The sequence below is a fragment of the Neovison vison genome, chromosome 8 (genome assembly GCF_020171115.1).
Source record: "Neovison vison isolate M4711 chromosome 8, ASM_NN_V1, whole genome shotgun sequence".
NCBI lineage: Eukaryota > Metazoa > Chordata > Mammalia > Carnivora > Mustelidae > Neogale > Neogale vison.
The window spans coordinates 7,921,954-7,937,208 of record NC_058098.1 but is presented as its reverse complement, the minus strand read 5'-3'; the positions used below and the strand labels follow the sequence as shown (position 1 = coordinate 7,937,208).

The 15,255-nt window shown below is 43.5% G+C and overlaps 1 protein-coding gene across 9 annotated transcripts in view; it reads right to left on the bottom strand.

Annotated features, from left to right (window-relative positions):
* The window catches only part of BCAS1 (brain enriched myelin associated protein 1), a 93,723-nt gene that overhangs the window by 38,698 nt on the left and 39,770 nt on the right, over positions 1-15,255 (bottom strand). For all 9 annotated transcript variants that reach the window (XM_044262801.1, XM_044262803.1, XM_044262798.1 and 6 more), the window contains exons 5-6: positions 1,831-1,989; positions 848-892 (exon numbers count right to left, since the gene is read on the bottom strand). In XM_044262801.1, the coding sequence (XP_044118736.1) occupies positions 848-892; positions 1,831-1,989 (204 nt within the window). The remainder of the gene's footprint in view (positions 1-847; positions 893-1,830; positions 1,990-15,255) is intronic.

Genomic DNA, 15,255 nt, shown 5'->3' with positions numbered 1-15,255 from the left:
CCTTTTTGCAACCTGGCCCCTTCAAATATTGGTAACAGATGTATTGGGCTGGCCCGGCCATTTACTGGGTCCCAGCGTCTCTCAAACCACCCTCAGTTATCAAAAGAAGGATGCAAGACATTTATCTGTCACCAAATTAAACTTTCCTCACGATTCCCGTGAAAGTTAAACCATGTGTTCCATTAGGGATAATCAGTTCTGTCAAGGGTAAAGGAAAACATCTCTAGAAAGTAGTTGTTCCAAATAAAATTTATTTTGAAGGGAATTGGTTGGATGTCTAGGATGACAGTGAAAAAATTCAGGCTCTCTAGGGCATCCTAACTCTAAACATTCCTTCCCTTGGCAAGCATCCAGTGGTGACTATTTGACTTCACCAACAACTGTTTTTGTGGAGGAGATTTATTTTTTCCAAATTACATGAAAAACATGGAACGTGTTTTTTAAAAGTCAAAAATAGAGCAGTTTACTTCTACTTTAAACTGTAATTCACCTCTTCCTCATTTCCAGTAGCTAATTTGTGCTATATTCCTATATTCCCTGGGTCTCTCCATGCACAATTAAAAAGACCAACATGATATGTGGTTGTTAGTATTTTGTTCTTATTTATATAAGAAATTGGTGATTGTGTCATTATTTATCCAGAGTTAGCAAATATTTCAAGCTTTCCACTAAAATTTTCATCAAAATACCGCTGATACTAATGAAACACTTTAAAGACAATCTAACAGCACTATGACATTGCTGAACACATACACACACACAAACTTCAAGAAACCAAGCAGCAGACACAAATCCAAATCCAATTCCATGCACAAATCCAAACAGGAACACACTTCAAACTACCTACCGTGTCTTCCAGATCTTTTTTTGTTTCAGTTTTGCTAGGTGAAACCTTAAAAGTTTAAGAAAACCAAGTATTAAAAATCATAGCTATCTTTTTAGGGTGATTTGATTTCATAGAGACATCGTTTTTAGGGGGTTGCTGCTGTTCAATCTGCAGGTAACGAATGTAATGAGAAGTCCTTTTCAGTACAAAAGCGTTCTACCACGCCATGGACTTCTGGATAATTTCTAGATATAAACAAGTTTTTTTAAAAAGTCAGGTTTTACGATGAAATGCATCAGACCTGATACATTCACCAAGAGCTTGACCACCTTTCAAATTGTCTCCTGGAAGGCCAGAGACTTTCCATCACTTCTACCACTGATCCAAGCAAAGGCATAACACTTTGGTATTTGTGGCATGTTCTGTTGACTGGTTTTTACTTTTTTGAGGCTAGTCTTGGGCTTTGGAAAGAACCCAAACACACTTGGAGCTGTCCATTTGATTATGCATTCATTGATTCATTGATTCATTCAGCCCTTTCACAGGTCTGGCATGGACCAGGCCATGGCTACCTTGAGGAGTCAGAGACAAGCAAGCGTTACAGGACATGGGCCCCTGCCTCTAGATAGGAATCGATTTCTCCAGTTTTATTTGCCATCTGAATGGCAAAACTGCTTTGATAGGTCAACAGCTCAAGGACCTTTTTCTTTATGTTTATGTTCAATGACCATAAGACATGGGACCACAGGACAGTTGTGTTGCAACATAACTCACATAGTTCAGGCACCTGCTGTTTACACCACAGTTCCCAGCTCTAAGGGCTCCATCACTGAAAGCTCCATGTGACCCAATTCCCTTGCAAAGCACGTCCCGTCCCTGTTCTCCAATGTTCCAGCCGCACCATCATGATCCCCCCCGATACAATAGCAAATATATATTATTCTTGGAATTAACACAACTTTGGAGCAATCGGATTGAGGAAAGAAGGGGCAGCAACCACTCACCAGAGTTTTAAGGAAGCTCATGATGGAATTATTATTCTCGGTTGTATTTGTGGCCTGGGGGTCCTCCTTGGCAGTCTCCAGGTCTTCCGGGTTCCTGGGGCCAGAGCAGCTCCCGGTGGGGACCTCTTGTCCTTCTATCCCCTTGCTGTCCACTATGTCCTAGGTGTAAAAGAAGAGTTTTCCCCGTCGTCACTGGTTGAATGTGGACTCTCACAGTGATAATTTTTGCTTCGCACCCCTTTCTCCCTGACCCCCTAATTCCAGCCATACTTCTTCTGCCCACGGGTGTGCAGAACAATCAGGAGCTTATGAGAGTCCCTCTTCCTTCCCCTCCTCTGCTTTCTAACATATGCAGCATTTGCAGTCAGTTGGAGAGACATTGTTTGGAGCCAGAGGGTAACAAACATAGCAGTGCACGTTGCCTCCCAAACAAAACCCCTTTTCTCCCAATTCTACAAAGACGTTGTGTATGATGCCAATATCTCTCAACTTTATGGTCACCTAGTCCAATGATCTGCACATTATCCCCAGAGATGCCTCCACCTGACTTCCCACAATCCCCAAGGTATGAATCGTATCAACTTTTTAAAAGCACTTTTTTTTTTTAAAAGATTTTATTTATTTATTTGACAGAGAGAGATCACAAGTAGGCAGAGAGGCAGGCAGAGAGAGAGGAGGAAGCAGGCTCCCTGCTGAGCAGAGAGCCTGATGCGGGGCTCAGTCCCTGGACCCTGAGATCATGACCTGAGCCGAAGGCAGAGGCTTTAACCCACTGAGCCACCCAGGCGCCCCTTATTGACCCATTTTAAAGAGAGACAGAGAAAGCGCAAGCAAGGGGGAGGAGCAGAGGGAGAATCTCAAGTAGACTGCACACTCAGTGCGGCACCCGATGTGGGGCTCGATCTCACCATTCCAGGATCATGACCTGAGCTGCAATCAAGAGTTGGATGGTCAACTCACTGAGCTGCCGAGATGTCCCTGAAAGTATGATGTTTTAAGATAATAACTCTGTTTTGGGGATCTGGGAGTTCATCGGTACAAGGTATACGATACAGGAACTGATTTTTTTCTTCTGACCCAGGCAGGAGGGTAGGAAGCATTCCAAACCTGTACTCCTTTCCACATCTCTATGCTCATGACCCTGGGCTAAGCCAGGTTACTTCAAACCCATCCATTCTTCACCGACGTCTTTTTGGGCCTTGCCGTCCACAGCATCTATGTATTCCCTCCTCTGAGTTTCTATACCCCTGTTCTCGGCGCTCATTTGGCATGTGGGTTATAGTTACAAGACTAGCCTAATGCCAGAGGCCAGGCCAGAATTGTCTGCATTAAAAATGGGGCTTTTGTGGAAGGGCTATAAAAATACAAACACCCATTTTGATGAATATTTGAAAAGGTAATAATGACATACGTATCCCTAGGGTTCCCTCAGCCCTGCACTCTTTCCAAAGGGAGAGCTGCTTCTCAAGAAATGTCTCATAAAGGTCTAGAACTTTGTAAAACTAAAAGCAGCTAAGAGACATGACCTTAAAAATCTTATGTTTTCTAGCAAATTCCAGGCAAAAACTGTTTGTGTTGGAGGAGATGCTCTTTTAATAAACAAAGGGTTTACCTCCCTTCAGCTCAGGTCATGATCTCAGGGTCCTGGGATCGAGCCCTGCATCGTGCTCTCTGCTCAGGGGGGAGTCTGCTTCTCCCTCTCCCTCTGCTTGTACTTTCTTTCTGTGTGTGTCAGAAAATAAATAAAATCTTAAAAAAAACCCCAGGCTTTTATATGAATTAATTTTTTTTTATTCGAGGTATATTTCAGATCCACGATGTTAAGGGGGAAGGATGGCTGAAAATCCTGTTTACAGCCAATGAGGACTGGTATACCCACAGGTGTGCGCACACACTGTTCCAGTGTGCTTTAGAAAAATATTCCCAGCATCAAACCTTCGGTACTATGGATATTTTTGCTTAGGTGAAGCTGAATACAAAGAACATTTGAAATAAAATTTGAAATAAAAAAAATATTACATAAATAACCAAACAGGTGTTTTGGACGAGGAGCCATCACGAAAGCAGTAACAGGAATAAATCTCACTGAGAAATGCTGCACTGGGTCTGACTTACGGTGTGGCCTAGGACAAAGTCATCACTCGTTTCCTCATCTATTCAGTAGCTGTGGGGGGAACTTGGACTAGACCCAAACTGCAGAGAGACCACAGGTGTCAGCCTGGGCTCTGGGGTCACCTCCTGGAGCGGTTGGGGCAGTCAAGGGGAGAGTCTATGTACAGGACTCAGGACAAGCCATAGCACCTGGTAGGCATCCAATGAATGCTCGCTATTCTACAAGGCCTCCCTCTGCGGCCAGTCTGTAGTGGACAAAGGCTGGGAGAGAGGACAGTCCCCTGAGTAAAAGACAAGTGAGTCCCTCTGGCCCATGGACGCCCACTTGGATGGTACATTAGAGCCATCTAGGCAGTGGTTAAGCCAATGCCCCTGCCCAGACCCTGCTCAGACCAACTGAATGAGACTTTCTGGAGGTCTACAGAGTCCCGGGGGGTTGCAGGATGCCCCGGGGCTGAGAACAACTGGAATCAAGGGAAGGGAAGACCTGAGGACGAAGCAGTGTTGCCCTTGGCCATGGAGCCCGTCACAGGGAGATGGGTGGAGGTGGGGGAGGGGTTTTAGCCAGAGATAAGAGCATGAAAAATGTAGAGAAGATGAGGAAGGAAGAGGGTTGGGGAAGGTTTGGGGTGAGGTTATTTAGTTCAGCTATGGTGGAGGGGCTAAGGCAGTCATGGTGGTTAGGGATATGCCACCCTGAGTCAGACTGAAGACATGCAGAGTGCCCGCTTAAGGAACAGGGGCTGTGGAAGTTTTCTGGGCTACAGCAGCCTTGCTGTCCCTCACCACAAGGGTGGGGAGCAGGCAATGAGACCCAAGGGCTGCAGAAAGGAGAGAGTTCCCACAGGGAAATTTAAGGCAGAGAAGGCACATCTCCGCCCCAGAGGATGTCTGTGGTTGCCTACAATGCAACAAATGCAAAGAGTCAAGAGAGGACAATGGCACCATAAGGCAAAAAGACTAGAACTCTCATCTCTCCATCCCTCCTCCCCAGATGCACACACCTGGGGGCAGAGGAGAAGTAGAAGGGAAAATCCTACCCCCTCCAGATGATAAGTCCAAGGTTGCATCACAGCTTGATTCCAGAAAAAACTGTGATGATGTTAAAATGGATATGAGATGGAAGGCTGTTTTTTTTTTTTTTAATTCTTTAAAGATTTTATTTATTTGTCAGGGAGAGAGAGTGCACATGAGTGAGCATAAGCAAGGGGAGCAGCAGGCAGAGGGAGAAGCAGGCTCTCCGCTGAGCAGGGAGCCCCATGTGGGACTTGATTCCAGGACCCTGGGGTCATGACCTGAGCCAAAGACAGATGCTCAACCAACTAAGCCACCCAGCCACCCCAAGATTGAAGTTTTAAAATTGGACTGGACTTCTGAATCCCTAGAAGGTCTGGGATATGCCTGTGATAGCAAAAGAATTAGGAAAGAAACTATCAGGTATCTACCAGGCACATGACATGGACCAAGTCACTAGGCATAGATCAGGGACTGAGACGCACAGTGCCCTGTCCTCAGAGAGCTGACCTTCTAGCAGCGGAGCAAAGCAAAACCAAACAAAAATACAGATGAACCAATAAATGTAACTTATGCCTCAAGCAGAGATGATTGCAAGACAACAAATGAACACGAGGGAACAGAGGGTGATTTGGTGCTGGGTGAAGTCCTCCAGGAACGGACGTGTTGGGGCGGGGGAGGAATCTTTTCTGGAAGGCCCCTGACGTCCAGGCTGGGTCAGCTGCTCTGAGGCCCTCTGGCCCCACAGCCCATGGGCTCCCAGTGTTCCTCACAGGGAGGGGAAGGGCCTGGTTCTAGGCCACGGCCAGCTCCCGGACGGGCGTTTCCTGTGGAGGGCAAGAGGCAATGATTATCTCTGTGATCCCAGGCTAGACACGCAGGGGACATTTATTGAACTTCCTGGAAATAAGTGGTGGTCCTTAGGGGACCGACAAAGAAATCCTGCCACAGTGGCTATCCTCCGAGGAAGCGGATAACAATTAGTACCTCTTTCCCTAGGACAAAGCACTCTGAATGGGGGATACATGGTTGGACAGGACTCCAGGAACAAAGATGACCTCCAACTCCATCCTCTGCCCCGTGGCATCGTCTCCTGACATCCCTGAAGACTGACTTCTGCCTCCCTGAGTTCCCAGGTGCAGCTGGGTCGCGAGTCTCGGCTAACGGGAGGGTAAGACCCTCCTGCCCAGTGCACAGAGGTTGTGGGTCTGCCGGGGGACCTCCCCCAGTGAAAGCTTTATGGACTTTCCATTGAAATCCTCACCTTGAACTTGAGCCCTTTCCTTGAACTGTTTTTTTTTTTTTGTTTTTTGTTTTTTGTTTTTTGTTTTTTGTTTTTGTTGTTGTTGTTGTTGTTGTTGTTTTCTTCTTAGACTGACTTTCAAAGAGAACATGACTTCTGGTTCCAGAAAGATGGAGAATATGACATTTCCTTACCCTCCCAGTAAGCACAATGGGAAGTCCCTGCTTTCTCTCTGCCAGGTGGAGAGGAGAAGACAGACCAGCTAGGAAATGAAGGAACCCTGGGGATGGGAGGGCCCTGGGGTTTCTTCTTGCCTCATAGATCCTAGACTTGGAAGTGGAGGAGCCAGCAACCTGCAAATAAGAGCAGTCACTGAGCAAAAATGTGCCGACAAGGAGGCAGAAAAACTAGATCGCTCACACGGCTTGCTGGTGGGCAGCAATGGCACAGCCTGTTTGGAAAAGGGTTTGCCAGTTTCTTGACAAACTAAATACACAACCACAATACAACCCAGCAATTGCAATATCCTGGGCTTTTTTTTTTTTCTACCAGTGAAATGAAGACATATATATTCACAGAAAAACCTGCACATGAAAGTTCATAGCAACTTTGTTTGCAATGGCCCCAAACCAGAAACAACCAAATGTGTTTCAAGGGATGAATGGCTAGACAAAATGTGATCTCTTGGTAGCAAAGAATAGTATTCAGCAATAAAAAAGGAAGGAAAGGAACAATTTGTATTGATAGACTTAATGACCTTGATGAGCCTCCAGAAAATTCTGCTTGAGGAAAGAAGCCTGTCCAAAGAGTGTACAGACTGCGTGACTCCATTTATATACCGTTGTTGAAAGGACCTAACTATTGAAACAGAGAACAGATGGGTGTTGCCAGAAGTTGGGAAAGAGGGTGGAGCTGGAAGGGAAGTGGAGGCAGGGAGAGGAGGGCAGCATGAGGTGGACATGTTCTCCATGGGTCCTTATCAATGGCAATATCCTGATTGTGATACTGTATCATAGTTTTGCAAGATGTTACCGCTGAGGGATCCCGGATAAAGGGATTTCTTTGTATCATCTCTTACAATCACATGTGAATCTACAATAATTTCAAGATAAAATTTTTTTAAAAAACCATTTGAGGATAGTTCCGGAAGAGTAAGAATGAAGAATCAATGAAAAGTCCAACAATTCTGGAATAGGTCAATAAATTTGTACATAGTATTTGCGTATGAGATTAACCTCTAGGCTACATTAACCTACATTTCTCCATGTAGGAATGAACACATTCCGTGTGATGGGATATTCTGGAGCCACGAATTCTTTGAGGAAAGTTTAATGAGCAAAAAGTTTCAATGATGATAATCATGACCAATCTTTATATGTCAGGCCCTGCTAAACTAGTTAAAAAGGCCTCATGTAATTTTTTTTTAAAGATTTATTTACTTATTTATTTGTCAGGGAGAAAGAGAGAGAAAAGGTGGGGAGAGGGAAAGAAAGAGACCATGAACAAGGGGAGAGGTAGAGGGAAAAGCCCATTCCCCACTGAACAGGGAGCCCGATGTGGGGCTTGATCCCAGGACCCCGGGATCATGACCTAAACCAAAGGCAGATGCTTAACTGATTGAGCCACCCAGGTGTCCCAAAAGTCTTCATGTAATTCTTACAAGGATTTCATGAAGTATGTACTATATGCAGTTTTGGTTTTTTTTTGTTTTGTTTTTATACTGATGAATAAATTGATGCATGAAAAGGATAGATAACTTGCATATGGTTGTAGAATAGAACTAGAATTTGACTCCAGACCCAAATTATTTCCAAGGCAAATAGCATGCACACTCCATGTTGCCTTACCCCCGCCAACTCCCTTTCTTCAGGTTTGCTCAAAACCAAGAGTTGATCTATTTATTTCTCTTGTCTCTATTCTTCTTCCCTGCTATATGACACATATTATTCCAGGACATACAGGAATTTAGGGTATGATAAAGAGGACACCTCAAATCTATTCAAAGCGGAGGACTATTTAATCAAACATACAGGGACCAGGTGGTCATCTGAAAGCAAATTAACTTGGTGTCCTAAGTCAACCCTATAGAAGAACAAAATCCAAATGGATAAAAACGCTAGAGGAAAATATTTATATTTTATAATTTTGGATGGAGAAGACTTTTGTAACTGTGACTCAAAATCCGGATGCCATTAAAGGAAAGATTGAGAGAAAAAAATAAAAGTCCGAAAGTTTGGAAACTTTCCATTGGGAGGCTGGTTTGAGAACCAAGCAGATTTGTTTACTGCTGTTTGGAATGTAAATTAGTTTAGTCCCGATTGAGGGCAATTTGGCATTATCTACCAAAATTTTTAAAAAAGAACGGACTCGGGGCGCCTGGGTGGCTCAGTGGGTTAAGCCGCTGCCTTCGGCTCAGGTCATGATCTCAGGGTCCTGGGATCGAGTCCCGCATCGGGCTCTCTGCTCAGCAGGGAGCCTGCTTCCCTCTCTCTCTCTCTCTGCCTGCCTCTCTGTCTACTGTGGTCTCTCTCTGTCAAATAAATAAATAAAATCTTTAAAAAAAAAAAAAAAGAACGGACTCTTCTATCTAGCGATTCTGCTTCTAAGCATTGACTCTAAACTTCAAGTCACACACGTGTGAAAAACCAAGTTCATGAAGTTGTTTACTGTGGGGCACTAGCAAATGTTGGGAAACCAGCCCAATGTCATTGTCTGGGTCCAGGTAAGCTAGATCTTGGAACACTACCACAACGGAACAGTACATGAGTGTTAGAAATGAGGAAGCTGTACAGATATTGAAATAGTGTTGTCTGAAAAAAAAGCATGGACTAGAACCGAGTGTATATTTTATCATCTTCTGTGTAAAAAAAAAAGGAATAAAAATTTATGCTTGCATTTGCTTATGTATGTCCAGAGAAATCCTGGGAGGATGCACTTAAAAATGCAACCAGTAATTATCTACTGGGGATGGCATTGGTAGACAGGTAGACCATTTTTAGAATTTCTTAATTTGAGCCAGGTATTATGTATAAAAATCAAAATTAAAACATAATGTAGGCGACTAATTCCAAATTTTAAAAATTTCCCAGAGGGCGAAACTAAATACAGTTGGAAAGATGATGCCTTACATATTGAGTTCTTTGTAGAATGATCTTTGTTCCTAACTACAAATATGTCTTTGCTATTCTCATCAGGCCTCCAGATCATGCTCAGCGAACAGAAATTTTAGACTGAAGCAAAAACACTCCCCAGGAAATATCTGGAAACTTCTTTGATACAAACAGGTGGTCATGGTGTCAGCTTGTTTTCCATCTGTGTGGAAGAAGCCTATTTTCCCCCCTTGCTGTTGGCTTCAAAGGGCAAACAGACAGGAACACTAGTTAAGTGATCACAATTTGTCATGTTGAAAAATAATGCCGCCTTATCATAATTTGATTGTCTATAATAAAACCCATATGGAACTTCTGGCACCTTCCTTCGACTGTGAATTATCAACTGGATCTCGGCCTCTTCAAGCAATGTCTACGTTGTTAAAGTGAAAACACAAGGCATGAAAGCCTTGTCTGGAGCTATTAGTGATAAATGTCTCCCCCATCTAGGTTTCTTCACTGACGGTGTGTCCTGGGTTTCTGTTTGAATCATTGTACCGAGAATCAGCTCCTAGCTTACAGTTTAACACAAGAAAATTTGTCCGAAGAACACTGAATGGTACAGAAACCCAGTACTCCATTCCTTCCCATCTGTTAGAAATTTGAGCCACATGCTTCCCGGGATAAAAGGGAAAGCTCTGTTTCCTCTCCCACTTGTGCCCCAGCGGCACAAAGGGCATCGTGTGCTAGGCAGCAATGATCTCCAGACTGTCTTCCTCTGAGAGTCCCATCACCTGCACGGAGCCATTGTCAGATTGAGGGAGAAAAATGGAATTTGGCTAAATCTTGAAGATAGAATTCATCTTCCCATTTGCCCAGAAGGGAAAGCAAATTAATAAACAAGAAAGGAACTCCAAAACCAAAGTCTATTAAAACTGTTCTGGGGGACCTTCAAAATTCCCTGCCTACGTATCTGTTTCCTACGTTACATATAATACATTTACTTTGTTTTCCCACAAAGCTCAAAACCACCTAAGGAGAGTTGGTCACTATAGCTCGTTTTTATTTTCCCCACTCTTCCCGCCCAAATTCATACCAGCTGATAAAAAGACATCCACGTTGTTTAAGCTCAGGGCAAAAATAAGGAAAGAACAGAGCACCAAGAAATGCCAGTTATGGAAGGCTTCAGAGACCACCCGTCCACAGCCAAATTCCTCTTTCTCATCCCCTACTGGAGAGTATTACACATCGGTTCCAAGTGTGTTTAAAGATCCAGTGTTATTTCTGAACAGGGACTTGCCATCCTAGTTCTGGATTGCATAGTTCCGGAATCCCAGTCAAGGAAAAAAAGAGCTCGTGGAAACTTACTAGCAGCCTTACGGCTGGCCAGCAGGGATGCCACAAGCCTTACAGCGCACTCTGCTGGAAAGACATGGACATTACCTGGATTGCAGATGCCCTTTAACTCCACCTGGCAGGGCCCTGTGCTTGCTGCTTTTATAAAATGGAAAAAAAAAAAAAAAGGGATGAGCAAAGAAGAAAAATGTAACCAGCACCCATTATTCCATTACTCCACTACTGAAAACGACTGCTATCAACAATGTGTAATTTGGGAGGTGCCTGGGTGGCTCAGTGGGTTAAAGCCTCTGCCTTTGGCTCTGGTCATTATCTCAGGGTCCTGGGATCGAGCCCCGCATTGGGCTTTCTGCTCAGCAGGGAACTGCTTCCCCCTCTCTCTGCCTGCCTTTCTGCCTCCTTGTGATCTCTCCCTCTCTGTCAAATAAATAAATAAAATCTTAAAAAAAACACAAAACATGTAATTTTTCATTCCACACCCCTCTCTGGGTTCCAAAAGAATGCGTATGTGTGGGCCAGTGGGCAGAAGAAGATTCTTCCCTACAAGGATCCTTCTTGTTTTGAACCCTGCTCTTGTCCTGTAACACTGTCCTCACAGGTCACTCCTTCCAGGTCTGTGTCATGCTTATGATGTCCGGTGTAAGGGAGTCCCGTAATCAACAGAATGGCTACCTTATTGGACCGTTTTAATCTTCCCAACTTTCCTCTTACAGACATCGCTGGAATGAAAAAAAAAAAAAAAAGCCTTGGAGATAAAATTTTGCCCATTTTCTCAATAGATTACTAGATGTCAAATGGCTTGTTCAAAAAGCACATTATTCGAGACTGCTGATGTGCCATCGTTGAGACAAGCTTCCTAATTAAGAAATTACCAAAGACTTCAGAGGGCAATACAAATAACATAAAAACACTGAAACGTGAAACCTATCTTTTCTTTGTCTTCTGGCGTGTTTCCTAAGAGGACAACCTAAGCTGCGTGACACAGATCTAAAAATGTTCTACTTACCCGTTTTCCCTCCTGTTTTTGGAAGAGAGGCAACAGTGTTCATTCCACCTGCTTATTCTAGTTGAAACAGACCGGGCTGGACCAGCTATCCGGTCTGACGCTCTTTACTGTAAATCGTAAGATCACCGCCTGCTTTAACACTCTGCAGACCTAACCTCAGGGTATTAAGAACTCGTCTTGGAGCTCGGCACCTATACGAGGTAGGGCCTCATTAATCTATGGGGTTGATGGATGCAGAGATATTGTATTTATAAGATTAAATAAAGCAGTTGTTCATTGTGGTCGGAGTTGGAAGCGGGGGAAAGGAATCTATCAAAGAAAGCAATTCACACTCGCTTCGTGCCAGTGAGGTTTCCCATTTTCTCTCTCAGAGCTCCTCCACTTGCAGGGTAAGTGGATTTGTCAACCTGATTTCCGACAGCAAGTGAAATGTGGGTAGAGAATTAAGCACTGAAATGTGCTTTTCTTGCCTCTTGGTTTTGTTTGATTTTTGCAGTACTCCGTGTTTTGGGGCATCTTCTTCAAGCCTACGCTGTAGGATGGGAAATGGAAAAATACAGTTGCTGTGGGCAAAGAGCAGGGGGAGAGTGGTTCCTGGGGCAAGTCCCGATGGGCAAAAAGGATTTGTGGAAGACTCTTCTCTTTGAACGTGTGCAAGCTCGAGAGTGATCACGGCCTTTCACATTTATTAGAGGGAAAATATCCAGTTTTTAAAAAAAGTACTTCAAGATATAAAAGCTAATGACCCATAGCCTAGAATATGTTTGTCATCTGTTTAACAAACACTTCTCGGTAGTGAGAAAACTGTTTTGCATGCTGCCAAAATTAGGCTGCAGACCTTCTAAGAATCGTTTGGCTTTGTAAAGAAAAAGAAAAAAAAAAGTCCCATCCTTTTCCCTGAATTTGTAGGTTCGCCCGAACTCCTTGGACCTGCCCCCACCCACTTAGTTATCTACTACCTCGCCACTCGACTTTCTCCCTGATGGTTTCATTCAGAGCCCTTTCTATTTATTTATTTGTTCTTTCTCTTTTTAAAGATTTTATTTATTTATTTATTTACTTATTTAATTTGGACAGAGAGAGTGGGAGGAAGGGCAGAGGTAGGGAGAGAGGGAGAATTTCAAGCAGACTCTGTACTCCCCCAATGCGGGGCTCAAGTTCATGACACTGAGATCATGACCTGAGCTGAAACCAAGAGTCAGACGCTTAACTGACTGAGCCACCCAGGCGCCCCTGTTTTTTTTTTCTTATTTATTGTTGCTTTCTTCATTGGAACGAAAGCTTTCATGAGGTACATCATTCTATCCCTAAAAGCATTCCTGGCACAAAGAAAGTCCTCAGATGTTTGTTGAAAGAATACATGAGCACATTCAAGCCTCTTATTTATTGTTCAGCACCTGCCAGCAGATTAACTCTCAGGCAGGATTTGTAGTTTAGTAACCAGATGGTCCCCTAAGTAGCCTCAAATTGTGATAAATGTAGGAAGGAAGCAAAGTGGTCTGTGATGGAGATATTTCACTTCACTCACAACCTTGCCGCAAAAAGTAATCATGCATGTGTTGAAGTGAAGGACAACTCCCATGCCTCACTGTTGGGAACAAGGGAGGAGTGGGGACCGAGCAGTTAGAGAGAGAATGCCCCATTCCGAGGGTCAGCCACAACTCACATGCTGTCCAGGATGAAACTTCCCATTTTCAAGAAACATCTGAAACCTGGAACTGTATTAGAATTTCACAATTTTAAGATATTGTCAACTTTGTTCGTTTTAAAACAGTATCCATCAATTAAGATATTAAAACACTGAAGTTCAAATAAAATCTATCTGTGGTGTGCTGCATCCTGCAAGAGGCCATTTTCCAACTCGGGTCTACATGCCTAGCTCAGCATTTCCAAGAACAGTCCCTCAGAAGCTATGCCCAACCGGTTAGGCGGCTAGTAGTTTTATGGGTAATTAAGTCTGAGAAATGCTCTGTTAAACAAAGCGAAGTAAATCTGTTCACTGTAAGACTTCTCAGGCCCTAAGGAGGCTGAATTCATTGTGAATCTTCAGTAGAGATAAGGCAAGTTTTATTTTCTGAAACGTTTTGATGGTGAGCCCTGTTTCAAGGTGGATCTCATTGAACTGATGTTCCACAGAATTAGCTAATGTCCCCAAGTATTAGCTTCAGACATTTCTTAAAAATATAAGATGTTTCAAAAGGTTTCAAATATTTCCTCTTCTGGAACTTACAGGCACAGGGGCTAAGCATGTGGGCACTGGTGATGAATTCCAGCTCTCTTGCTTTCTGGTCGTAGGACCTCATGAAAGTTACCTTCAACTGTCTGTGAGTTATCAAATGCTCAATAAATTAGGGCTGTTATTAGAGCCTTGCAGGGAGGGACTCAGATTGGATAGCACCAAAAGGAAAGTAAACTCAAAATTTATTTTGCATATTCATTGCAAAACACCACTCACTTGATATTCAACCATGACGATTAACACCATAACATGCTAAAGATCGAATTAAAAATACCAAGGGGCACCTGGGTGGCTCAGTTAAGCATCTGACTCTTGGTTTCAGCTCAGGTCATGATCCTGGGGTCTTGAGCTGGAGCCCTCCATCGGGCTCTTCCCTCGGCACGGAGTCTGCTTGTCCTTTTCTCTCTGCTCCACCTCCCATCCCCCTCCACCCACATGCTCTCTCTTTATATACATCTGTCTAAATAAATTAATAAAACCTTTAAAAAATACCAAATAAATGATACAGGTATATGATTCGGCATACTTTAGCTCACCGAAGGCATCTGTACCATGCATACATTTTGAAGTCATTTTCTTTTCACAGTTGCGTTAAGCAGAGCTGATGGTGAGATAGCGAGAATACATTCCAAGGTTCTTTGCAAGGTCGTAACATGACGTGTACCATCTTTATTCTCGTCAAGTTCATCTATCGAACATCACTGTATGCCAGGCAGTGTACCAGGCACTGGGAATACTTAGTTGCTTAAGACACAGCCACATCCCTCAAGATCACTGTCTCTGCATGTGAGAAGGTGATTATGATAGAAGAAAATTTTTTGAACTTCATGTTGTGACCATTAGTAAATTAGAAAGTAATTCAGTGGGTCAAACCAGCATTAAAAACATCAAACATGGGATGCCTGGGTGGTTCAGTGGGTTGGGCCTCTGCCTTCGGCTTGGGTCATGATGTTGGGGTCCTGGGATCGAGCCCCACATCAGGCTCTCTGCTTGGCAGGGAACCTGCTTCCTCCTCTCTCTCTGCCTACCTCGTTGCCTACTTGTGATCTCTCTCCCTCTGTTAAATAAATAAATAAAATCTTTAAAAAAATCAAACATGATAGAACAGAAAAGAATACAAAATACTAATGTGTGTTCCATGCTGTGAAAGCAGCAGTGTTCTTTGAAGTCTTTGTTGCATTCATGGGCATGTCTACCAGATCAAGATGTAAAATCTATTTCTTACTGTGGGCCATAGTCAAATTAGACAGTTGTGCTGTGAGTAAGTTCAAGTAAATTACCATAGGAGTAGGGGATACTGGAACAGCCTCTGCAGCTTCATGTACTCGGTGATTTCCTGATATAAACTTGGATAGAAAAAATATAC